Source organism: Halictus rubicundus, chromosome 11 (genome assembly GCF_050948215.1).
Source record: "Halictus rubicundus isolate RS-2024b chromosome 11, iyHalRubi1_principal, whole genome shotgun sequence".
Classification (NCBI taxonomy): Eukaryota; Metazoa; Arthropoda; class Insecta; order Hymenoptera; family Halictidae; genus Halictus; species Halictus rubicundus.
The window spans coordinates 7,519,463-7,545,794 of NC_135159.1; the positions used below are offsets into that span (position 1 = coordinate 7,519,463).

Consider the following 26,332-nt stretch of genomic DNA (forward strand, 5'->3'; position numbering starts at 1 on the left):
CGAAAATGTTCTACGCGACAATGTTAAGGAGATATTAGCGGCGCTCTGATTGGTCCGCGTTTTTCGTTGATAACTCCTTAACGAAACCGCGCAGAAGATATTTGCAAAGGAAAACTTGAAATGACCTCGGGAATCACCTTTTTTGGGACACTCTGTATACACACTGAAAATTTCATCGAAATTGGTCGATTCACGAGTTACAAACGATTAGAAATAGTGAAAATCACCGCGTAAGAAAATTATATAGCAAAAATAGGCTAAGAAAACTGTAATTTTTACTATTGTTTATGCTGTACCACTAAAAAGAGAGATTTAATTCCTGGTTCCCATGTCTTGCAACGAATGCAAACAATTTTCGCATAAAAATCCGCAGATTTTTGCACGAAAACCCGAAAATTGTCCTTTTCATAGTACTTTCCCCCGATGCTAGTTTCGGGAAGGTCATGCATGCGAGACGATAGCAAGTGCGTCAGGGGAACGACGCAACTGCGAATCAGGTCTGCGAGAGGCGAAATTATGACAGGGCCGGATGATTTACGCGACCATGAAAAATTACGTTTAAATGTCCGTTTTCCTAGGCAATGGTAGGGGGTGGGACGGGAGGGGATGGTTGGGCGATGGAAGGGGCGCGGGAGGGTGGTTAACGCGCGGAAGTTCGCAAGTCAAGTCGTCTGGTAACCCGTCAGCAGCGAGCCGACCAGCACGTTTCTCGTAAAATTTACGAGCTCCTTGAGTTTGCAAAAATCCTTTATATCGCGCCGGCAGAATCGCCGCAAATGGAGATACGCTCCCACATGCGGATAGTTGAATGACCGACACCTCGACCCGACGCGACGCGCTCGCCTGTACCCGCTGTACCCGACTGTACCCGCTGTACCCGCCGCCTCGGCGATCACGTGCGGAAATGCCCGGCTTCGTTTCGATTTCGATATCGCTGTGACAGACGCTTGATTGATCGTAATTTTCGCGGCGGGAACGAAAGTACGGAAATGTTGCAAACTCCGATGGATTGTCCGTGTAGATTTTAATACCCCGGACACGAATCTGTAATGCCTTTTTGTTCGCTGTGACTAGTTTCTCCGAATAAATTCGATTTTTAAGGAAATCGACGTGCCTCGTAACGAGCACGATAAGTTTTGTGCTCGCTTTGTGTTGCAACGAGGATAGTTATGGAATTATACAGGGTATTCGACTTAGGTGGGAGAAAATATACGGGGTGGTTCTCCGTGACGATATAAGACGAAAATGAAGAATAAAAAAATTTCGATTTCGGCTTTATTTTTGAATTATTAACCGGTAAAAAGTTCGCCTAAAATCCGGCAACCCAACCAACAGAGGTGTCCGTTGTGTACGTCATAAAGGCGCGCGACAGTCGTGTATCGAGTGACAAGATCATGCTCACCTTGGTGCTCATTTGGGGCCCCAGCGAGGTGAAAATGTTTTAAGGATTCACTAATTAAAACTACTCGTTAAAATCCACAAGGGCATTTCTAATATCCGCCCTATGGAATTATCGAGTAGAAGGGACCAATGCCTTTTCACTTTACAATCGCATAAGTAATTTACTCGTAATCACTATAAAATGGTTTGCATATATTCATTGTGTCCGTAAATATTGAATGTAATCCTCGCTGGTGCAAGTATGCACAAAAATGTACATGTTTGTTTACGTGACTGTCGCGCGCCTCTATGACGTACGCAACGTTTACACCTGTGTTGGTAGGGTTGCCGCATTTTAGGCGAACTTTTTAATTGTTAATAACTGACAAATTAAGCCGAAATCGAAATTTTTTATTCCTCCTTTTCGTTTTATATTGCCATGAAAAACCACCCCTTAAATTTTCTCCTTCTTAGTCGAACGTTCTGTATAATAATTGTGTAAATACTTTAAAAAATTATTGAAACAAGTACCTTAGTGCACCTGCTCATTTCACTTGAATTATTTTTTAAACGTATTTCCTTAGGCATAGCAAAATATTAAAATACGTTATCGTGTGCACAAGGGTCCAAACAAAAATTGCATGTAAAGAACAAGAAAAATATAGGGGGCATTTTCAAATTTGAGTTTCCTCTGAAAATTAAATTTTTCCATGAAAAATGGAAAAGGATTAATAGATTGATATTCAGCGTAAAGACACCCGTTTATTTTGTGGAAATTGTTGCGTGCGCTAATTTTCTATAAATTTCGTTTAAATTTCATAGCTTCGAAATTCTATACTCAAAGGTTAGCGTAAACTTTACGAAGCCACACAGCATAACTATTGGATTAGATAGCGAGCGTAAACTAGGATGAGCCCCTAGTCACGGTGTGATCACAGTTCACTCATAATATGGCTAAACACTGCGTCGGAACGTAATTGAACCGTAAACAGTCACAGCGACTTGATTAGCGTGCAATACCGTTCCACTGTTTCGTTACAGTGTCGTATTACGAACGATCGATTCTCATTATTTCCCGATACAGTCCAGTTCCCACGATCATTCGAACAACAAAATAAAAGTCGTTTGATTAATCGGTCAACTATACAATCGAAACATTTTTTTGTGCGTCCAAAATGCACTGAATCGATGCAGTTTTTAAATCTCCACAAAAATGTATTGAAATATTTACATTTACATTTGAAAATTTTAAGCTCATTAGATTGGGAGATATCATTTCAAAATGGCGGAGCGTTGATCAATTATTTTAAAATATCTCCTGATTTCATGGTTCTTTTTTTTTTATATAAATGGATTACACTTTTTTTGTAGTGAATTGAAAACTGCATCGATCAGTGTATTCAAAAATATAGTTTCATTTAAAAAAATAAGGTTGACCTTCATATGACCTCTACGCATGGATTTACTAAAAGACTCAAAAACTTGTGTGAGATTGTGTATTGCTTAATACATGGTAGTCCTAACCCAGACCACTTAAGATTCGATTTTTTTATGACAAAATAAATGTAAATTTTTTAAAAATAATATATTTATTCAATTTTAAAATGGTCTAGTGATTTTTGGGCCACCTGCACCACTACATTTTCGTTTGAAATATTCCTCGATATTATCAACAGTTTCGAAGATGTTCGAGCGAGTATCAATTCAAATGAGACACCCGGTACAATTGATAGAACGATTACAATTAAAAACCGAATCTTTTAGTGTCAAAAGCGACACTATAGCAACCTTTAAATGCAATGCGCAGACAGTGAAGGAACGTAGAAAAGCCAAAAAAGCGAGAAAGAAAAAGTATGGCAGTCTCTCCGAGTTGGCAGATTATGCTAACGAGACAATCCCCACGGCACGCCGCCGGGAGCACAACCGACGGTTTATTTTATTTTTCCACGTTCGGTGAAGTTTTGTTCCTTCTCCCCCTGTTTGGAATAGCTAAGTATTATTTAGGAATAAGTTTATAAAAATGCGTTGCCGGTTGACAGTTGTTTCGGTTCGGTGCTGCATTAGCAATGAATTTATGATCCCACGCCATTGCAGTCACTATTGGCACGCCTCAAGGATAGAAATACCAATAGGATTCGAGAAATCCTCTGTGTAAGACGTAAAAAGGATGATCTCTTTTATCATAGGACCCCAGGCGTAACTCTAGAAGGATTTCTATGCGAATAGTAAAACGCTCGCGAACAGCATATAAATTTTTACCATTTTTCATGAACACTTTATGCCACTGTTATATTGCTTTACCTTTCCGAATGGTTTTTAAATCGCCAGGTCGAACAGAAGGCATTCGTGTCGAATGCCTAATCAACTGATGACATAACTAGCCCAGAGAAATTACAAAATGGAACCTCTGTCATCGAAACTTTTAATTCTTCCGACACAATTGATACATTTTGTACCTATATACTATCTTCAATTAAATTGATATATGCGCTTATGGTATATCTTCGAGAAAAAAATTCATATGTAAAGCTTTCATCGAATCACGAGCGGAAATCGAGATAAATTGAAAACTTTCAAATGTACTTTACAGTGTATTTTTTAAACAAATTGAAAATTTGCAAAATGATGACATAAACCCCCACATCCCTCTTCTTTTTTATACACTACATCTTAGAACAATTTATTTTGAGCCAAGTTCACAATACCAGCCAGAATTACCCTAGAATTTTGCAAAAGCTTCAATGATCTATATTTAATGAACAAATTCGAATTGAGCAAAGTGATGACATAAACCCCACCTTACTTCGCATACACTATGCCATAGAATAATTCCTTTTAAGTAAATTCCCGTTATCAACCGGGAAAAGCGATCTGTTTCGCATTATCCAGTAGAATTTTGCAAAAGCTTGACAAATCTACATTTTATGTCTGTATTATATTATTGTAGATTTGGAGCCACGGTATTCGCAGCGAGGGGAATATCTCCCTGTCCCAATTTTCATTTTCCGAGGCAAGTACAGTGACGTGGGATTGACGTGATTTAGGGGAAGAAAAACTTGCATTACGAGGCCGGCTCGCGTCTCAGCTCTAACTTCTATCTATTGGTGGGATTCCACGTTTAAGCCAAAATCAATAGGCGCGTGCTCCGATCTGATAAGTATCCTGAAGAGGGGCATTCTTCCCTTCTCCTCTGACAAGGATCCACTTTCTTTCTATGTAGACGTGCGGTATGGTCTCTGTGAACTTGAAACACGAACTGAAGCTACTCGCTCTTCCATCACTGTGATTCACACCCACACGCGGACACCCATACACACATACACACACGGGCAATCAAATGAAATTCCAACCACTCAACATTTCCAATAAAATATTTCTCCCGATTTTTAGAACTCTTTTGCCGGTTCTCCAAAGGCTTTTATTCTTAACACTGGATTTACAGATCGCCAGAAGTCATTTGGATTTAAACTTAATTTTATGCACTATTTTTTGTTACTTTTTGTAGAAAGAAAGAAATTTATTAGGTAAATTCACTATGTTATTTTGATGGATTCCAGTGTTAAATTATATGTATTTATAACTGTGAACATATAATTGAATTATTACATACACCATAATTTAAAACCACAATTTAAATATTATATGACACTGTAAAGCCAAAATTAAAACTTTTTTTGGTAATATTTTTGCGCTAGGAATTTGGGGGAAAGGAAATAATGTCCCTAGGAAATGGAAGCTGCTGTAACTTCGTGGATAAAAATTAAATAACAATCTATCTGGGCTCATTTTAAAGCTCGAAGTCTCTACTTTCGACGCTCCTGAGTTAATTTATTCTAAAGATATTGTTAGTAATAGTAAGATATCAAAAAAGTAGACACGGGTTTCTAGCTCGAGCATTTTAAATTTAAACCTGGAACGACACACTGGAGTTGCCGGCGGCGCTATGAAATTTTAATCCTGTCTACAGACGAAGACTTGTTTACCATGCATTTTAAAATAACTTAGAAAGTTTTACTTTCGTTCTGTTAATCCCATGTGATATGAAGTCAGACTTGCGATGAGGATTTCAAACAGAAACTATTGTACATGAATATTATTAATTTCCTTCACTCGAAATAAAAATCTATTCTGTTGCCAATAGTTAAGCAATATGAAAAATATACAATAAATATAAATTTTTTCTCTCGTAAAATTAATCATTGAAAAAATCAAACAGCAAATAGTTATTCTACATGAAGTTAGATAATGTTATACAACTCCGCCATTTTGTACTTTCAAATAATGAAAAAAAAATATTAAAATGAAGCTAAAATGCTGCTGTGTTTCCCCCCAAAAAAAATCGTTTTTTATAGTATCTTTATGTAAGAAAAAAAATTGTTTCACACTATTTTATTAGGCTCACCGGGTTACACACTCCCTTAAATTTTAAGCATTGCTCTTTGCGATGTGCTGCAATTACAAAAATTCGATATGGAGTCTTAACTATTCGATTCGTATGGATACAAAAATTTGTAGAATTGTCCCAGCAGTGTCTTATGAAAAGAGGTCTCCAGCAGAAGTAAGAAAGGGGGTTGTTAATAAAATATTAGTCAGTTAGGGTGGGCGAGAGGCCATGGCGTCTACAAACCCGAGGAAATGTCGGCCGAGCGTTTTAAGCTTTCATCACGGTCGAACAATCGGGGGTTCCGTTCGTTGTTCGAGCCCGTAACAAAAGTCTTCGAAATATCTGAGCGTAGCCTTTGGCGAGAATCTGTATTTACAGAAAAGATTCCACGGGGGTGGTGCACGGGAGTTCGTCGCACGTGATGCAACTTCCACTGGCCGTACTTTGTCTTTCACGAGCGCCGAGACAACCCTTGCGTCCTTTTTCCACCCTACTTTTCCTACCCCGCATCCCCCCGGAATCCACGGAATTTTCCGAGTTAGCACGGAGCCACCGTGATCTGAAAATCCAGATAGATATTCGACCGACCCCCATGGAAAACTCCATGTAATTTCGTTAGCCCTTGCCCACACTCTACACCTCGTCCTCCATAAAACGAGTCTCCAACTTATTCGAGGAAAAATCGCTTTCTTCTATTTTCATAAATTGTTCCATATTTCACAATTATTCATATGCAGGAGTATCGCTGAATTTCGCCCTTGCGTGATCGCCTGGAATTATTTATTTTTTAAAGGGACTATCATCGTAGGTGTTTAAAAAGGGGTGATCCTGTTTAAAAATTAAGATGACCTTGAATGACCTTGAGTAAATGTAGTCACTGAATTCCTAATGAAAGGGACCACCATCCTAGGTGTTTAAAAAGGAGTGATCCCGTTTAAAAAAATTAAGTTAACCTTGAGTGACCTTGAGTAAATGTAGTCACTGAATTCTTGATGAAAGGGACTATCATCGTAGGTGTCTAAAAAGGGATAGTCCCGTTTAAATAAATGAAGGCGACCTTGAGATTTCTGAAAAAAAGTAACAAATACAAATATTTTTACTTTTTTCTTCCCAATTTCGACGAATAGCAATTTTTCCCAAATTTCGTTTACCCGCTTGGTAAACAAAGTGTTCTAACATGTCAAGAAATCTCTAATCATTTTACCAAAAATTATGCGATTTTTAAATGCGGTCGCAAACTTTTTGCCAGGGTTAGTAGAGACAAGTTGTAGAGTTCCGAATGTCGAAGTCGACTGTATAAGCAGATTCGCCCCAAAAATCGACTGGCAGCTGCGAGAAAAATTCATGCGAGATATTTTTATGAAAAATAAATTGTAGTCGAGATCCGTCAAAATGATAAAATCCGGCTCCGGGATTAAAATTTTCCCGTTTTCTTCACCGGGAAGCAAAGGCGGACGCTCCGAAGCGAGCAAGATTAGAGCGATCGTAAAATTTCTAGCATAAGAAGGGTGCTTCAACAACCAGATTACGACTGCAGGACTCAAGAATTTTCCATTTATCGCCTTTTCTTGCATGAACGCATAGAAGAATTCGATACGGGAATATGGGTGAATTGGGTATGCTCCTTTTTCTCCTTTCTTTTCTTACTTTATCTCTGTCGGTCCCGCGGTGGAGTGCCAGACGGCCCCCTCGCGGGGGTGGAATCTCCTTCTGCAGGAAAAGCTTGAATATGTAATCGACAGTACTGCTTATTCATGCATGTATATCGACGGAAAATCGTCCGCGCCGGAATGCGCTCCCTCGGGGATTCGTTACTGATTTCCCACAGCGATTTTAACACTCGCGTTAATGCGAAAAAGTTACTAGAAAAGCCATTTTCTTTCTTCAGTATCTCCATTCATTAAAATCCCTAGATCGATCTGACTTGACTGAGTACGCCCGCGGTAATGCGAAAAGTTACTATGAAGGCAATTTTTCTCCAAAACACTTATTCATTAAAATCACTAGATCGATGAGAGTTGAATGAGGTTATATACAATAACTTAGGAGTGATGTACCCGACTTCAAGTTGCTTTTTTCAAAATGATTTTGTGCTAGGATATTAGTCCGAAAGGGAAGGAAAATTTCCCGAAAATTTATTAAACTGAAATGTCCCTAGAAAGTTTATCCAAATATAACTTTGAGAAAACACATTGCACAACAATCTACCCAGACTCATTTTGAAACGTGATATCTCTCCTTTGATCCTCCAAAATGGCTCTTATTCTAACATTTTTTTCGACTTATGTTTCAGGCCAAAAAGCTCCGGAAGAATTGCCAGAGTTTTTAGCTCCTTTAGAGAATCACACGGTGACCCAGGGCCGAGACGTATTTTTCACGTGCATTGTCAATCATCTGCAACCATACAAGGTAACTATAAGTACATGAAAATTCCTCTCCAACTCTTCAGTATTAGCATAAACAAATTTTTGAGAAAGAAATCCGATGTGATTTAAAAATAATCAAATGCAAAAAAGAAATAAAAAATTTACAAAAAAATCTTCGTCATTTTGAACTTGTTAAAATAATTAAATAAATTGAATTTGCATTACTTGATCTTCAGGTCATGTTGAAGCTGTATTTTTGCAAAAACTGAATGCTTTTAGATACAGAAGCTGCCTAATTGAGAGATTTCGAAATTTTTGTCATCAAAGAATGAAAAAAACATTTTTTTCTCCGACCTTGCACGAGAATTGAAATTCTTTATACGAAAAATAAACACGATCGTACTGGTTCGAAGCGAGTCAGACGTTTAAACGGCAAAGAAAAAATCCGCATTTTTTATTGCACACACGGTCCTCCCTCTAAGCGGACATTTAATGAAAGTTTACCCGAGAAAACACTCAAAGGATCAAACGGACGAATTTTCAATTCTGGTAAGCCCACGGAGTCGTAGAAAATTGTGTTTGGCCTCTTATCACCAGCTTTTTTGACTGCTTCGAAAACCTAAGATTTTCACAGCTGGAAAAAAACGTTTCAACGAAGTCCCTGACTCATTTCAAAAATTTTTACAGAGGATTTACAAAAACATTCTTACAAATAAGAAAAATGTAAGCTCTTAAGAATAAGAAAAATATTATCTCTAAAAAGCTCTTCAATAAAAATAAGAAAGATTTTGAATTATTGTAATTACTACTGTATTATGAATACAGCAGCTTTTCTGCTACGTTATTTTAGCTTCATTTTACACATTTTTTAAACATTTAAATTTGTCTTGCAACGAAAGTAAAATTTATTTTAAATTGTTGTAAAGCACTTTAAATATTCCCGCCACATTGAGATCCAGTAGTACCAATCGTAACAAATATACAGTACTATATAACTTTGCAGAACAGACTAGATAACCTAAAAAGGCAATGGAAATCTCAATTAATTTTTCTTGTATTGAACATATTATTTGTATTAATAATAAAAATACAGTTTTTAGAAGAAGAAAATTTGCTTTGTAGTTGTCTTTTTAGGTTACATTGTCTCTTTGTTAGATTATACAGAGTTTTAGAAGTTTTAAAGTTGGTACTTGGACGTTCTGAAACGGCGGGAAAGAGTTTCAATTTGAAATGCTTTTGTGGTTAATTGAAAGGAATGAGATTAATGCGAGGAGTATACAATTTTGAAACGGTTTTCTCAGGTGGCCTGGATCAAGTCTGATTCAAGAGCGATCCTGGCAATTCACAAGCAGTTGGTGGCGCACAACCCGCGTCTTTCAGTCACGCATAATGGGCACAACACGTGGAAGCTGCACGTGATGAACGTTCAAAAGAATGACTCGGGTGCTTACATGTGCCAGGTGAACACGGACCCCATGAGAAGTCAGGTAAGCAGTTTGTACTTTTGCAATAGTCGAATACATTATATTTTGCAATTTTCCAATTAAAAAAAAATCATTATTTTCGCATCATATATAAAAAAAAATGTTTATAACATTGTAAGATGCTAATGTATAATGTAATAAAATTGAAGGGATAATTCTTCGAGATGGTATCACACAAAAATCAAGAATAATAAAATCGAGATTTCAACTTTGTTTTTAAATTATCATTCAACAATTAACATTAAAAATTTACAAAGGACACACGATTCATAACGTACCTCCAAAATAAAAAATGAATTCTCCAAAAATTTTGATATACATTTGTATATGTATACAATTTTTCCAAAGTACTCCTTCATATGTTATCTTTTGGATATAAATAATTAATAAATATACACAAAGCTACATGCAAATGAATACAAGTTATAGAATATAATAACTGATTTAAGTATTATAATTCATTTAAATATTATAATATTTGTTTATATACCTTATGTCGCGGTTTATAACTTATCACACAATTTGGCATGCTTTGGTATAATAAGTTTTCTGTTGTTCATATTACAATGATATGTAAGATAATTCAATTTGAATGTTCAGGTTTTGCATCTAAAAGTATTTAAAAATGAATCAAACAAGCTGTTATTGTTTTGCGGGAATTCGATGACCACAATTGAAAATTTAAGCTGCAATTCCACTGAGTGCACCTTGCACTCGGTGCACACGATGCGGATCACAAAGTTGTAGGCAACCAACTTTCCATTTACTTTGATCTGAAGCATCCGCTGTTGCGGCTATTTATTTTGCAGAAGTTTCTGCTCGATGCCATTCCAACAACTTTTTTGTCAACGGGTAACGTTTGTAGACCTTGTTTAACATTGATTTGCCTTGTGCACCGAGTGAACAGTGATCGTAGCAACAAGTGTCTGAATTATAAATTATTACAGACAATATCATATTATGTTATAAACTATCATAAACATTATAAATAACACATTATTCTAGTAGTTCATAACAGTTTATAATATCATTTTTATATACATACATTTCCAAGAAAAAATTATAAATTATATTCCTTTCTTTTATTTCATTTGTGTTTTCAAAAATGGTAAAAATAGATTTACAAAAGCGTAATGATATATGACTATTTAAATGACTGAAAAATTGATCAAATTTAATATTATTCGTAAAAAGTGAATATTTAAAAAAAATCGGGAATGATACATGATTTAATTTTTTAAATAAAATACTAATAATTTCTTATAAGGTATAAGGAGATCTTTATTCAATCATATGAAGAAGAAGAAATTGTGGAAATTGGTTTCTGGAAAATGATCTGAGTAGAGTATAATAAGTATCAAGGTAGAATATCCTGGTTGAACGAAAACGGGAGGTTAACAGGACATCATATATCGAGGTTTGTGGTATCGCTACCGACATACTCATGCATTTATTGTGGCCGAAATAGCTGCGTCGCATTACATGCATTAGTCTACGAGGTCATACTCAGCTCGTGCGCCATGTTGTTACCTACGTACCGTCAACTAACCAATATTTTATATGGAAATAGTTCGAACGATAATCACTTGCACGATAGGTATCGTCGCTTGATTGAATTTCAAACTTCATTTAATTATGTAATTAATTAGATAGATACTTCCATTTAATTATTAACGTAACCCATACCAAAACCTCTCAATGTGGCCTTTGATATACAAATGTTCGTAATACTGCAATAATTAGTACCAACAATCCTCAAAATATCCAAAATTATTTTTAATCAGAGTCAAAAAATGTACTGTACGATTTTTTCTTTGCATTCGACGTTAAAAAGCACCAATTTTATCGTTGGAGCTTGTCACTTTCATCTTGAATTAGGAGAAACAAGTGGACATTAGGATTTCTAGCAATGCTATAAAAAAAAGTTGATTTACGGTTATTTGTCTGTCGATTTTAACGGAGCATTTCGTAGCGAATTAACTGGAATGAAATTAAGAATTAATTAAAGAGCGTAGGTCGATGGCGTTGCCTATAAGTAATTATCCTTTTTCCACGGGGCAGCAGGACCTCCATAGTACTTTCGTTCGAATTAATTGTGTAGAGTAACTGCGTAGAAACTGCATTACCCGAGGACTGGCCGGAAAGTGCAAAGGGTTGCGAGTGTTTCGTTCTAGAGCGGAAAATTATCCTCGGCCCGGTGTGAATGCGTACGCCCCCGTGTACACTGAAGAGCGTAGAGCACAGACAGCGAGTCATTTTAATAATCGGTGTGCATCCGAACGTGACGTCACAGCGGTGATAATTGCACGGACAGCTGAACAGAGTGGATTCTTTTTTCACGTTGATTGTTTCGGCAAAATAGACGCGCGATAACACCTACGAATAACCCGAGATTCAACATTGTAAGTTCAAACCTCAGAAACTGTAAAATTCTTTTACTGCATAAATTCAAGAAAATCGAACAAAGTTCTGTGCATCAATCACAGCAAAAAAGAATTGCATAGACATTTATTTCCGCTTTGAACAATTTTGTACAGTTGCAAATAATATAATCGGCTTTTTTGAAGAATGAAATTGTTAACCATTTTACATTTCACCTACCCATTTTTGTCATGAATGCATAAAAACCGCAGTTTAGGGTTTTTTGAACATTATAAAATACTTTCTAGGTCTTGTTATGCTTAAACTTGTGATAAACTTCGCCTCGGCAAACCAGAAATTTTGGACTTTTTGCTACATAATCCTGTACATCTTGACGAGAAGATGCGAAAAATCGAAATTTTAAGGCGAGGAATTCACTGGTTCAAAAGTTATGGGTGTGTAAATTTGAGCGATTACACTTTGTTCTTGTTACTGTCATCGAACAGTAATTAAAATAGTATAGAGAATCGTATACAGGATCCCAAAGAGAAGGTATAATCCAAGTTGGTTGGGATTAGGCCGTTGGAAGAAGATGCTCCTTACCGATTTATTTTGAAAATTGATATTTCGAAAGTCTGTTCGAATCGGACACCTTGTAGATAAGGGAATTCGCACGTTCGTGAGATTCGAAAGTGTAAATTGCGGCTTCCTGGGAAAAGTTATTTTGTTCTAGATTAGTGTGGTATATTATATATATATATATATATGTATGTATGTAAGGGTTCTAGGATTGCAAGGTCGCGGTCATGTAATACCTAGCACAAATACACCAGGATTAAGGACGGTATCCTGCTTGCGGACCTAAGCACATGCACACCTAGCTTGTATAGAATTAACGGACTAAAGTTTCGAGAATCCAGTTAACATGTTACGATCCATGCGTCCTACTCGAGATAAGACAACGATTGGATTAAAGTGATTCGATCGTAGCACACACTTTGTTTCTCTACGATCTTCTAATATTTTATTTGATCTGAACCCGAGTAGATTATACAGTAATGTCGAAATACATGTGAAACTATGGAAAAATACTGACATGAAACGATACTAATTCAGTGACAAAACTTTTTTAATTATTTTTTTATGAAACTTTTACCAACGTATTTGTGACATTTTTCTGATTGAAACGAGCCCAAACACGACGTGGTTTGGATCATATTTATTTGTTTAATTCACAGTACAGGAGGACCTCGATTATTGAACTAATCGGTTGAAAACGGGTGTTCGGATAATAAAATAGTCACTCATGTTAAACATTTTTACTGATTTGTGCAATAAATCGTGTTGCATATGGATCGCTCTAGATTGAAATGTTTACAAGTGAATAATGGAGGTTGCAGACACTATCGATTCGGATAATCGAGGTTCTACTATATCGCGATTTAAACAAGTAAATGTGCTGCGAATTGTATCGTGTTTGGTCTCATTTTAATCAGAAAAATGTCAGGAATATGTTGATAAAAGTTTCACAAAAGAAGAATTAAAAACAAAAAATGTTTGTCACGAAAACGTTTGTTTTGTTTCTCGCTGAGTGGTTTATATATGGAGAGTTCACAACACTTCCTACAAATCACGATACAAACAAGCAAGAATAAATATAAAATGGTTAAAAACGATTCTAAAATGCAAAGAAAAGTGTAGAAGTAATGTAACATAGACCATTCGAGTTGAAAATACAAAAGCTATGTATTAAAATATAATGATATGAAGAAAAATTGTAGCGTAATAAAATATAATAATACGGAGGAATATTATACTGCAATAAAAATTAATAATATGGAAAAATATTATATTATAATAAAATATGGTAACATGGAGAAATATCGTACTAAAACGTAATGATATTTAGGAATATTGTAATGTAGTACTGTATGAAAGAAGTAAAAATAATTTTGATCAAGTGATAAAAATTGTTTGTTATATATTTTTCAGAAAGGGTATATGGAAGTGTTGATACCTCCGGATATAGTGGACGATGAGTCTGCTAAAGGTATGATAACCCCTGAAGGCGGCAATATAAGGTTGAAATGTGTTGCCACTGGCTCACCACAACCTACAGTCACGTGGAAACGAGAGGATGGACAGAAGATTATTCTCAGGGAGGATGGACAGAGAAGAGGTAACATTTCTTGAATTACATGTTAATTACAATACCTTACAAAAAATATTCTCAAAAGAGTATACACATGTAGAATATTACATACATGTTACGCGATATGTGTAACATATTACATATTACATGTTACGTGATGTATGTAACATACTACATATTACATGCTCTATATTACATCTTAAATATTGTATTCCATATGTTACATGTTAAATATTACATGATACGTATTACATCCTAAATATAACAACTTAAGTTGTTAGGTTACATTGTTTGCATTAAATATTACACGTGCCTTGTACGCTACATGTTACATATTAAATTGTATATGGCCCGTGCACGTTATTTACACATTAAATATTACACGCGTATTACACGTTCCATATTAAACATTACGTTTTATACATTACCTATTACATGTGTAACATTTTGTTTCTTTCGATTAACCGGTGAAACAACATTTAATATTGTATGCAAATTGCGATAATGGCGCAATAATATTTACACATTACGACGGTAATAGCAAATAGTAATTACAGCACTAAAGATGCAAAATGATTGGCTCGTATACACGCTGATGCCACGCATCCATTTTCGTTGCAAGATGACCCGCAGCAGATGCACGAAACTAGGATAATAGATATATCACTTGTACAGAGAAACGGCGTTTCCGGCTCGCAGAATTTCCGTATCTTATTGTCGCTAAAGTACAAATGCATCCTAAGGATAAGGCGTACACTAAAGACATATTTTCTATGATAAATGCAAATGCGAATGGTTTACCTGCACTTCGCGAATTGCAGGCTTCGTATTAAGAAGTCGGCCATCTTGTTGAGCCGTTCCAATCGAAGGTCTTGTTTACAATTGTTAATTTTTAAATGTTACTAGCGTAAATTTCACAATGAAAAAAATATTCTTGCACTAAATTGAACCTGACGGATCATTATAAAAAACAATTATTTCCATCGAGCAGGTAGTTTCCAAAATAAAAATTCCTAAACACAGTCCGCTTTCGTAATAATTCGAAATTCACGCAGAATGGTATTGTTTATAATTTTAAGTGTTGCTAGCGTAAAATTTCCAATTAAAAAAATATTCTTACAGTAAATTGAGCCCTGTTGATTGCGATAAAAAGTAATCGTTCCAATCAATCGATTAGTTGGCTAAATAAAAATTCGTGAGCACAATGTATTTAAAGAGAAAGATTTCTAATTAGATTTAAATGCAAACGAAAAGCATGGGTCTGAATATGGTGTTCTTTTCATTTGATCATAATCTACAGAGTGCCTGCGTCGAAAAATTGTCCGATTCGAGGGATAGAAAGTCTGAAAAGGGAAACATTATCTGAAAGTTTGACGGGGGAATGGGCTGATCGAGTTAAGAAAGGATTCGCAGAGCTTAACGGTGTGAATAGAGATGTCTGTTGGAACAAATCACAAGGTAAAGCGAGGGAATTGCTCGGGAGAGCTGGTAAACCTTCTCTCTAACCCGCGATATTCCTTCCGCTTCGTTGAACGGATTAAACGGAGTTAATTAAAATCATAAGCCATAAAATACCGGCTCGCTTCGGAGACGCGATTCGCGTTTCATCGATAGGCAAACTTTGCCAACTTTTTTCATAGGTAATCTGTAAACGGAGAACTCCACATTTTTCCCGAAGCGTGAACCCGACTCGCATCTTTCCATTTCAATTTTTAGGAAGTGAACAAGATGGCAAATGCCGAAGTTATTTGCCATTATCGAGGCACCGGTTTACCGAAACGAATTTCTACACAGAAAAAAAATTTGGACTTTTATGAAAAATTGAATAATTGAGATATCAAAAAGAATCCTGAAGTGCATTGTGGAATACTCTTTAAGCTTTCTATTTCTATTTTTTAAAATCTGGAGACGTTAGAAAATGGCGGAATCATTTGCAATTTTTAGTCTTCCTCTTACCGAAACGAATTTCTACTTAGAAAATAAATTTTGATGAAAAATTGAATAATTGAGATATCAAAAAGAATCTTGAACTGCATTGTAGGATACTCCGTGTGGAGCATTTAAAAAAAAATTTAATATAAATTTAGTTTCGGGGAAAATGTGGGACAAAATTATCGAGGGATTTTGATGTTTGAATTTTGAAGTCATTTTGACACAGTTTAAGGAATTTGGGTGAAAATAACTGTAGAGGGAAAAATATTTTTCCTCGCTGCACAAGGTATCGCGCGTCAATGCGGGATAATCGATTGTCTCGCTGGTCATTGTCGTTAATTAATTACCTTGTGGACAGGGATTTACATTTCGATGTAAACGTGTGGGTGGCACGTTTTACGGCGGCATTTATTACCGAATAGATGGGCACCATATGGGATCTCTACAGGACGATTCTAAAATGGCAACTCGAAATTTATTAGCGAGCCGTTCACCTTAGAAAATTTCAGTTTTATGAGAAATATAAAATTTCGAACAAAAAGAAGCTGAAGGATAAACATTTCCTTTCCCAGCTGCTAAATAGTAAAAAATATCTTAGAATAAAATCAACTTAGGGATGTTAGCCATCAACCCTTTAGGAGTATAAAATAAATGTTCTGCTGTTTAATACGAGCCCAGTTACATTGTTGTATGATTTTATTTTACAAAGTGACAACAACTTAAAATTGTCTTACAATTCAGTATAGTAAAACTGAAAGTTTTAAGCATTACAATGAACTTAGGTAGATTGTTATCCGATTTCTTTTCACAAAGATACAACAGGTTAAACTCCCTAGGGACATTTGAGGCTACAAAATAACTAGGATGACAACGCTCTCTTCTTTCTCGCCCTAGAGAAAAAGCAATCTTTAAAAAGCAATTAGCGGGGTTGAAACTAGAAGCTTCGCTCTTTAAAATGAGCCTAAGTAGACCATTGTCCTATTTTTGTTCACAAAGTTACAACAAATGAAACATCTACAATTGATTGAACGTTCTTTTAATCTCAATAAATGGAGTGACTTGAAAACACGACATTTATATATTTATTAATTAATATTTAAGATGAGAACGAAAATTTGTTGATGTTGCAGAAGTGCTACTCTACGAGGGTGAAATCCTGGAATTGGCCGGCGTTCTTAGACAGGAGATGGGCACGTATCTTTGCATAGCCAGCAACAATGTGCGTCCGACAGTCAGCAAACGTTATTCCGTCGTTGTCCACTGTACGTATCACTTGTCACGTATCTACACGCATAACCGACCACTATAGCTGCTAATTGTCAGAATTCATACGTAGAACGTAAACTAATTATTTAAACGGTTGATTTAGTTAAACAAATAATATTCGCACAGTTCGCCACAATAGCGTGTTTATTCAGCGATTTATCGGTAACAACTAATTAATTGATTACAAATTTGTACAAAACCACACAAATGGGAAATGTTCAGAACTATTAATTTTTTTATTAGGAACACTGTTTGATTATTTGATACTATGGAATATCCAGTGCCACGACTATTGTTAACAAATTATTAATAATAGTATAAACTATTTAGAAATTTAACTAATCCTACATTAATAATTATTGTAAATCACATTTGTTAGAAATTGTTACTGGAAGAATTATGGTTTCTCCGTGGGCATGAATTATAATATTTTAGGTATCGATTTTATGTATTGTTGCGCACAAACTAATAAATAATAACAAAATTTATTACACAACAAAGATATTGATGTGTTAGTTGATGGTTATAAAATTAACTTTAATTCACTATTACAATTAATTTGAGGTTTTGGTCGCGGCAATTGCATAATATTATTTGTCGTAACACATTTGTTGTAAATTAAATTCCTACAGTAACCCGACCGCGTACAGCGCTGGAAATAAGTCAACAGTTGAAATTGGACCAAGAAATGTTAATTGTGTTCTCAGTCTTCCTATTCATACTAATTAGACGAGCGCTTGTGTCCCGTATGTATGGCCGCTTTAATTGCAAACCGACAATATCCGCAAAGTAGCTATGAAACAGGTCATTAAATACTGCAGTTTATTTAACGCATCAGAGAGCAACGATTGAAATGATGGAATTACATTTCTTATGGACAGTCAACTTAATTTCAAGTTAATTGATAGCCAAGACAAAATACAACAAATTCACAGATATTTAGAACGTAGAATTCTTCTATCTTTCTCGAAAATTAATTAAATTAACAAAACAGTAAAATAAAAATTTTCTACTTTACTTGAAAAATTGTAGACTTAATAAAACAGTGAAATGAAAATTTTGTATGAAAAATAGTTAGATTAATATCATAGGTTATAGGTAAAAATAATTGTTTTTGTGTATAAATTTAAAATATGAAAAAAGTTTTGTTAGTTCCAAAACAATCAATTTTAAACAGCTGAAAATTATATTTATTGTCTCATTTTGTAATAAGTTGTTTATTACCACAAGAGTAGTTATTAACATTCAGAAAAACGCATGTAAATAATTTGTGATTTTTCTCAATGATGTCTGTTTGTACGAATTGATGTTTCGAAAACCGCTCTGGCAGTCAAAGCCAAAAATACGTAGTACTTTCTAGGACAAACAGCTTTTGAAACGTCGAGAAAAATATGTTTTTCATGTCGGACTTTGGGGGTTGCTTTCACCCCCTAGCATCATTGTATGAAAAAAAATTGCATGTTCAATATTTTCTTCTTGTACTACCTCCTACACTGTTCAAGACAAAATTATTTTTATTGTTTTGTATATATGGATGAAATTGTATGGGAAAGAATAAGTCATAAAAGAGATATATAACAGAGAAATATATATTAACTGATTTTAATAAAAAAAAATATAGAAAAATAGATGTTAAATTTTTTTCATTAAAATCAGTTAATATATATCTCTTTTTTAATATTCATTATGCTTTAGAAATAAGTATAGTTCATGTGAGCACTGTAATTGGTGTCCCAACAGTAATTGGGTCCCTTGCTCTGGAATGTTTCTGAAAATGGTGTCGTAGAATCTTAGGAAAGATGACAATTTTTCAAGAATTAGCTTTTAACAACGATCAAGTTATTTTTGGTGGAAATATACGTATTAGGAGATCCGGAAAATTATATTGGACTCGAAACAAAATGCCGGCGGAAGTCTGGCGAAATTCGCGTGCGAGAAAAGCGTGAAACAGTTCAAGTGCTTACGGTTTCACGGTAAGCCAGCTGCATGGAACATACAGGTGCGCAGCGGGGGCGCTGTACACTTCCTTACTTTGCGAAAGTCGGCGCCCGCAATCCTCTCAGTCACATCCATTCGAAGTCTGCCGTTCCCGGAAAGTTACGATACGTCGATTGGTATTAAGGAGGAGCAAGACACCCTTGGATCTTGCAACTCTTAATTAGAACTTCGTCCGCGAACGCCTACGTAGGAATTCAAATCGAACGCGCTCTCGAAAAACAACGATTTTCAGAAATATTCAACTTCGATATCGACCCCGTACACTCCCGGGCAAAAAGATAGCACGCGTTCGGATTTACAAACTGAGGAGCGTAGATTTTGTGCTACCATTTTGTCCCGTTTGCATAATTCAAAATTTACATTTACGTTCCCAGAATTTTTGCGAACTGAACAATATTGAGCACAATATTTTTCCGGACAATATTGAGCATGTTACACATATGTATATTGTTCATTCATAAGAAAAGTGACGTAGCTCAAGATATATTTAAAAAAATATTATGATAATAAATATATAAATTGTGGTGGACTTTATAACTAATGTATATGACTAGACTGCGGATTTTATGTATTTATGATAAAAATGGGTACGCAGAATTTAAAGCAGCGGCCATATTGAAAAGATTTAAGGACCACAGCGTATTAGTTTCGGTTTAATAAGATAATTAAGGGAAGAAAAAATTTTTTATTTGCTTCCTGTGTCTTGCAATAAATGCAAACATTTTTTATTTTGTACAACGGAATTAAAATCGAACACACTGTTGAAAAATAGAATTTTCAGAAATATTGAACTCCAATATCGACCTCATACCTTTTAAACTGCAATAAAATGGCAGGATGAAATCGTACATTAAATCTTTTGACGCCATCGCAAGGGGAAGCCTTCAAGCTTCAAATCCAGGATAGTTCGAGTCGGGGTTGGCACATTTTATTTGAAACATGACAGCAAATAATCATTTGAAATAATGAATTATGTAATAATAAATAATAATAAATATAATTATATTATATTTATACAATAACTTCCAGAATAAATATAATCATATTATATTTAGAATTAATCAGTTGTCGTATTTGAAATAATATATTATATTACATAATGAATTATTTCAAATACTTTGTTATTTTTATTCGATAAATAAAATAAACAAAGTATTTTTATTTTGTGTTTAATTCAAATGGTTCCAAATATTTGCTTCGAGAAAAAGAATCGTTTCACGTAAAAAGTTGAACGAAATTAATTAATTAACCGAGTTGTATAATAGCAACTTTAAGTGAATAAAATGCTCGAGACACTATAGAAATCTGTATTTCAGACACAGTTAACGATATTGACATGATAGAATTAGTTAGAATTTGCGATTTTGTTTGGAAAAGTATTTGAGCAAATAAAAAATCAAATGCTAGTGGAAAAATATCTTTTTTATTTTAAATACGTGTTGAAAAATAACAATTGTTAACCTCGAATGGTATACTTGATGAATTGAGACATTCAATATTTTTCATGGACGGCAATGCGTTTGAAAATGATAAAACGTTTGGAAACGATAGAAGTGGAATTTAAAATTGCACCGTTCGATAATGGCGACACAGTACATCCGTTGTTCGGGAATCAAATGGTACTGGTAAAGTAATTGTAGCACACACAGTGTATAGGTCGTTCCCTAATCCCGGAATCATAGTATAGCATCGAACACCCCCGTGTTTACGTTGCTTTAATTACGCACTCCCTGTCGCTCTCGCTTTCTAGTTCCCCGTTGCAACATCATGGGTTCCACACTGAAAACATCGAGTCATTTCGCGTAAATAACTCGCTATACTAAATACTGACGACCATACGCAAATACTCGCGTCACATCTCGACCGACAAGCTGATAAACTGCAAAAATATTTCCGACTGACTTACAAAAATCAATATTCCATCGATGGGAGACATGAATAAATATAAAATTAAATAAAAAAGATAATACACATATGATACAGTGAATAACTTTATAAATTTAGTATTATTACTGTAGTACGCAGCTAAACTTTAATCATTAAACTACAAAAATTAGCATATCTGAGTTTAATAATTAATTTAGTTATTTTAATCTCTTGAGGTAAAATTATTTATTATTTTATTTGAAGAATGTGATTGAAATAAAAAATTATTCGAATAAAATATTATTTGACAATAATTTCTTTGATTTAAACGTCAAACGAAAATAAATTTTTCATGTTATTTGTAAAATACAAATAATAATGTATTTAAAATAATTCATTATTTCAAATGATTATTTTTTATCCTATTTCAAATAAAAATATTTTGTCATAGTTTAGTTAACAATATCATCAATTATATTTACATAATTTGCAATACTTGTTAAACAAATGAAATCATGTCTGATTTCAGCATTACTAATAAATTTTTTTTGTTATTATAAATAACAGTACATTATTCTATAAAAATATTAATGGATTGTATTTTGTTAATGACGGGATCGTGTAGAACATTTGCAAATTAGTTACAGTAAAAAATGTCGGCCTTTTTCTTCGTCGAGAAAGTATTCTATAAATGAGAACGGTATGCAGCCTGTTTAGTAGCGTTAAGGAAGCGTGCAACTATTAATTATGTTTTCATCGCGTTCAATATTAACCGTTAGATAAATTACTATGAAATTAGCTTTTCAAGTTGGCGATTTATCCACGTCGTCGCTGACAGGTAAATATTTGATCAGCCCGACAGTGCAGTAATTCACCTACTCCGAAAACCTTGTGTTTTAACCATGATACAGCGCTTCTTATTTCATAGCTCGTCTGATTTATACAGACTGCCTCGGCCTGCGCCAACGACTCAAAATCCTCTTGCCACCGTTAATTTTTTGCGATGTTCCTTTTTGCAAACAACGCGTCACTTTCGAACTACCAAAAATCTCAAAATCATTTCCTCTGGACACCGAATGATACGAAAAGAAAAATTTAAATATCACGGCAACTAAAAATCGTACTCATTCCAAAACGGAGAACATAAAAAAACGTTAAATTTCTTAGGGACAAAATACATTAAAAACATTTTTAAGAATAGGACACGGTTACTTTCCCAGCGATTCCTACTGTAAAAATCTTTTTAGTAAATAATTACTTCGCAGATGTCAAAAGTAAAAAGTTCAAGCGGTTAAACTTCATCTTGGCAACCCAGAAATTTTTTACTTTTTACAAATACAATTCTGTGCATCTTGGCGAGAAAATGCCAAAAATCGTAGTTTTAAGGCGAGGAATCCACTAGTTCAAAAGTTATGCGTGTCTAAAGTCGAGCGAATGTTAGAAAAATAATACTGCAGAAGGTTAAATAAGTTATTCTGATTTTGTGCGACCTTTATGAACATTGGTTTGGCGATCAACGTGCTAAACATCAACAATCGTTTGTTTTCAGTTCGGCCAGTTATAAAAGTGAAGGACGAATTATTGGTGGCACCGATTGGCAGCACTGTTCTTCTACGGTGTCGTGTGGAAGCCTCGCCACATGCCATGAACACATGGTACAGAAATCCAGGTAACAATACCATGCTAATCCAACAAATACTATTTACATTTAATCACTTATCGTTACATTTACCTTGTTTACCAGTTAGATTACACCCTCCTTTTTATTCATAATTGGACATTATTAAATTTTTTTACTAAATAAAACTAAATTTTTAGAATTAACATAGTGAGACAACGTCCTCTGAAATTAATATTTATAACAAAATTATCAAGATTCTTTTATATACGGCTCAAGTCACTAGATTTCGATTTTTAAATTCTCGATCAACCAGACCAATACAGTCGAACCTTGATAACTCGAATTTCTAGGGAAGAGATAAAATCTTCGAATTACAGAAGTTTTTTAGTATGAAACTTTTTGGTAAAACGAGATTTTGTTAGCAGAATGGATTTAACTAACGACAATTTGGCGTACAGAAGCTTTTTACGAAGCTAATCATTTTTCGATTTATAACGGCTTAAAAAAGAAAAATTCAATTTTTTAAGGTGGATTATTCGATATATCAATACAGAAAGGGGATGTTACAACCGAATAGGGGATGAAAAGGGATCACCTTTTTTCGTTTGACGCCTCGTTTTACTAATGCAGACAATTTGAGAGCAGATAAATAATTTGAGTTGAAGTGAAGTTTTATTTCGAGTCTTGTAGAATTTTTGGAGTTGTACAGAGGTTCGACGGTATTTTTGGTACAGTGTTTCGGTCAATTTTGCGGCACCAGTGCTCCGTCAAATGAACGGCACAGACGAAAACTAGAGGACTGGGAAAATTAAAAAACCCGCAATATTCTCGTTTCTCGATGCAGACGGAAAGCTGCTGTCCAGTGACAAATACGTGATGTCAGACCACGCGGTGAACGATTACACCCGGCAGATGAACCTAACTGTCCATTCCCTAGAAAAAAAGGACTTCGGCGAGTATGTTTGCTCGTCCGAGAACGCTCTCGGCAAGGCCGACGGCGTTGTCCGGTTACAAGGTAAATAATAATGACCTGTCAACCACATATACACAATTCGACCCCACGTAACAACAAATAAATTAATAAATTATAACAATATTAAATTGTAATAATTTGAAGTAGATATTTAAAAAATTTGTGAAGCCAATGTAGCGAAAGTAAGAAAAATCTGGAAAAAGTGTTTACGCGGTCATATAGTTCTAATAAAACTGAGCAACTTTTGTTTGAAAAGTTTTCCCAAATTTCGTTTCAATCAAAAGTTACAGCGACTTTAATATCTACCCAACGCGTGCCATTGGCGTAGGAGTGCAGGGGCCGCCGCCGTACAGAGTTCTAACGTTTTCAAACCGCCGTAACTCCTAACCGAAGCCGAATTTCGAAATACTTTTCGGACAAAGATTACTTGGTTTGTCGAGCACTATACGACCGCATCAAAATTTGTTCACATTTCATTTAAAAAATCGAAAGTGCTCCATATTTTTCGTATCAGGAATACACATACAGACCAGAAAAATACACCCACAAACAGTTATTAAGATAGTAATTAACTGTTTATTTATTGTGTAGAACTGTTCCTTCCCGAGAAAACAACACCCAGCCCCATAGCAAAGAACGTGGACCTGAAGCCCCGCAAAAAGCCTATGCCGAAGGGGAAGAAAAAGAACAATGGCGGCAGACGGCCACACGGAAACAATTTCGATGACTTTGATTCGGCCGGTAACGAAGACGACCTAAGCTCCACGCAGGTTATGGGGGGCAGCACTGTCCGTGAGGGCCATAGAACGGAACGGCCACCCATTTTACCGTCGTCTTCACCCCCGTGGGTCAACATAAACGGTGCAAAACCTAAGCGACTCTCAACGTCGATCACAATATTTTCGTTCCTTTTCTCAATTATGGTTTTTCTGATGTAAAAAGTATACAGTGCCGGAAATGGCCACCGGAAGTGACGGTGAAGCAGGAGTGGGGATGAGTATGAGATAGAGACGAACGAAGAATTTTTTATGGGTAACCTTTCCTACATGACGGTTTGCAATGGAAAAATTTTAATTTTATTTGTATCAAGATTATTGTATAAGTTGATAGAATTTTACTCCAAGTTTTCCTTTTTTATGGAAATTATGAATCAATAAGAAATTAATTGTTTTCGACTATAAATTATTGATTTAAATTATTGGAAGAGATTGCTTGAAGAAAAAACCCTTTTTGATTAAATAAGAATGATTTGGTAATTGAATAATTGAATTGGAGGGAGGGGGGATTGTCTTGAAGAGGAAAAAATTGAGATTCAGGGAAAAAAGCAAATGGTAGGAGAAATCTCGCGCCGAGAAGAAATATAGGTCTTCCTTTTATTCGATTTAGAACGAGCTATAGTCAGTGTGTGCGACCAAATACAAGGGACTTCTTCTTAAAAAAAAAAAAAGAATTTTGTAAATAGATAACATGATTGATACGATAAGAAATCAACGAATGATCGCACGGACTGCAGCTAGATGCGCCAACGAGAGGTCTTCATATCTATAAGTCTTCATATCGTGACTACTTAACAAATTAACCTAATTACAACACCTATTTTGCGCTCTTATAACCAACCCTCTCATCTTTGGGACATTTTTGTGCTGTAACCATAAGAGCTATTTGAGTAATTCTTGCATAGAAAAATTCTATAGACTCTCCTGAATACGATGATATTTTTGCTACGACATTTTGAACATTTAGGCGTGTCTAAATAATTTTTTAATGAAAGAAATATCATCGCAATTCAAAAGAATTCGTTGAATTTTTGCAGTAAGAATCGTCTGAATAAATTTTATGGTTGAAGCGCAAAAATTCGTGAAGATGTGAATTGAAATATTGCGAAGTTATGGAAGGTTAATAATTTGTTATTATTTAAGTGGTTAACAACTATCAATAAGTGTGTACGCTCTTCACAAAATAGTTTAAGAACTAACATGAAAAAAGTCTTCCGAGAATTCAGATTTATAAATAATATCTGCACTCATGCAACGTCGGACTCGCATAATTTACAACTGTTTAGTTCATTTTTATATATAAAATATAACAACGTTTACCTTTGTAATAAATTACAAGAAATACAGAAAATCAACTAACATGTTTAATTCTGCATTAAAAATACGTTTTAAGAAAATAAATATTATTTGAATCATAAAAAGATTGACCAAAATAAAAATACAGAATTGTCAAATTAGTAAATCAAAATTTTAATATGACAATTTTGAACTCGTTAAATTAAAAAAATGTTTGAACGATTTTTTTAATTACCGTTGTAGATGTATGTGGTATTAATTCGAGTTCAGTAGCTGTCATTTTAAATAATTATGAAATAAATTAATTGCTAAATAGTCTACACATAAATTAATTAAAAATAAAAATATAAAAAAAATTAAATATGCCTAACGCTATATGTATATGAAGACTTCGATGAACATTGGAGTTGCCAAAGTCCAAGCATACTTCCGTTGTCTAAGAGAAACGTAAAAAAATAACTTAACTAACTATTTATT

The 26,332-nt window shown here is 34.8% G+C and overlaps 1 protein-coding gene across 1 annotated transcript in view; it reads left to right on the plus strand.

Moving 5' to 3' along the window:
• Dip-lambda (Dpr-interacting protein lambda) overlaps nucleotides 1-24,791 on the plus strand; it is a 152,304-nt gene extending 127,513 nt beyond the window's left edge. The window contains exons 5-11 of the mRNA XM_076797330.1: nucleotides 8,058-8,173; nucleotides 9,432-9,617; nucleotides 13,968-14,154; nucleotides 17,190-17,321; nucleotides 22,739-22,858; nucleotides 23,655-23,825; nucleotides 24,375-24,791. Coding sequence (XP_076653445.1) covers nucleotides 8,058-8,173; nucleotides 9,432-9,617; nucleotides 13,968-14,154; nucleotides 17,190-17,321; nucleotides 22,739-22,858; nucleotides 23,655-23,825; nucleotides 24,375-24,721 — 1,259 coding nt within the window. The 3' untranslated portion in view covers nucleotides 24,722-24,791. The remainder of the gene's footprint in view (nucleotides 1-8,057; nucleotides 8,174-9,431; nucleotides 9,618-13,967; nucleotides 14,155-17,189; nucleotides 17,322-22,738; nucleotides 22,859-23,654; nucleotides 23,826-24,374) is intronic.
• Nucleotides 24,792-26,332: the final 1,541 nt, after the last annotated feature.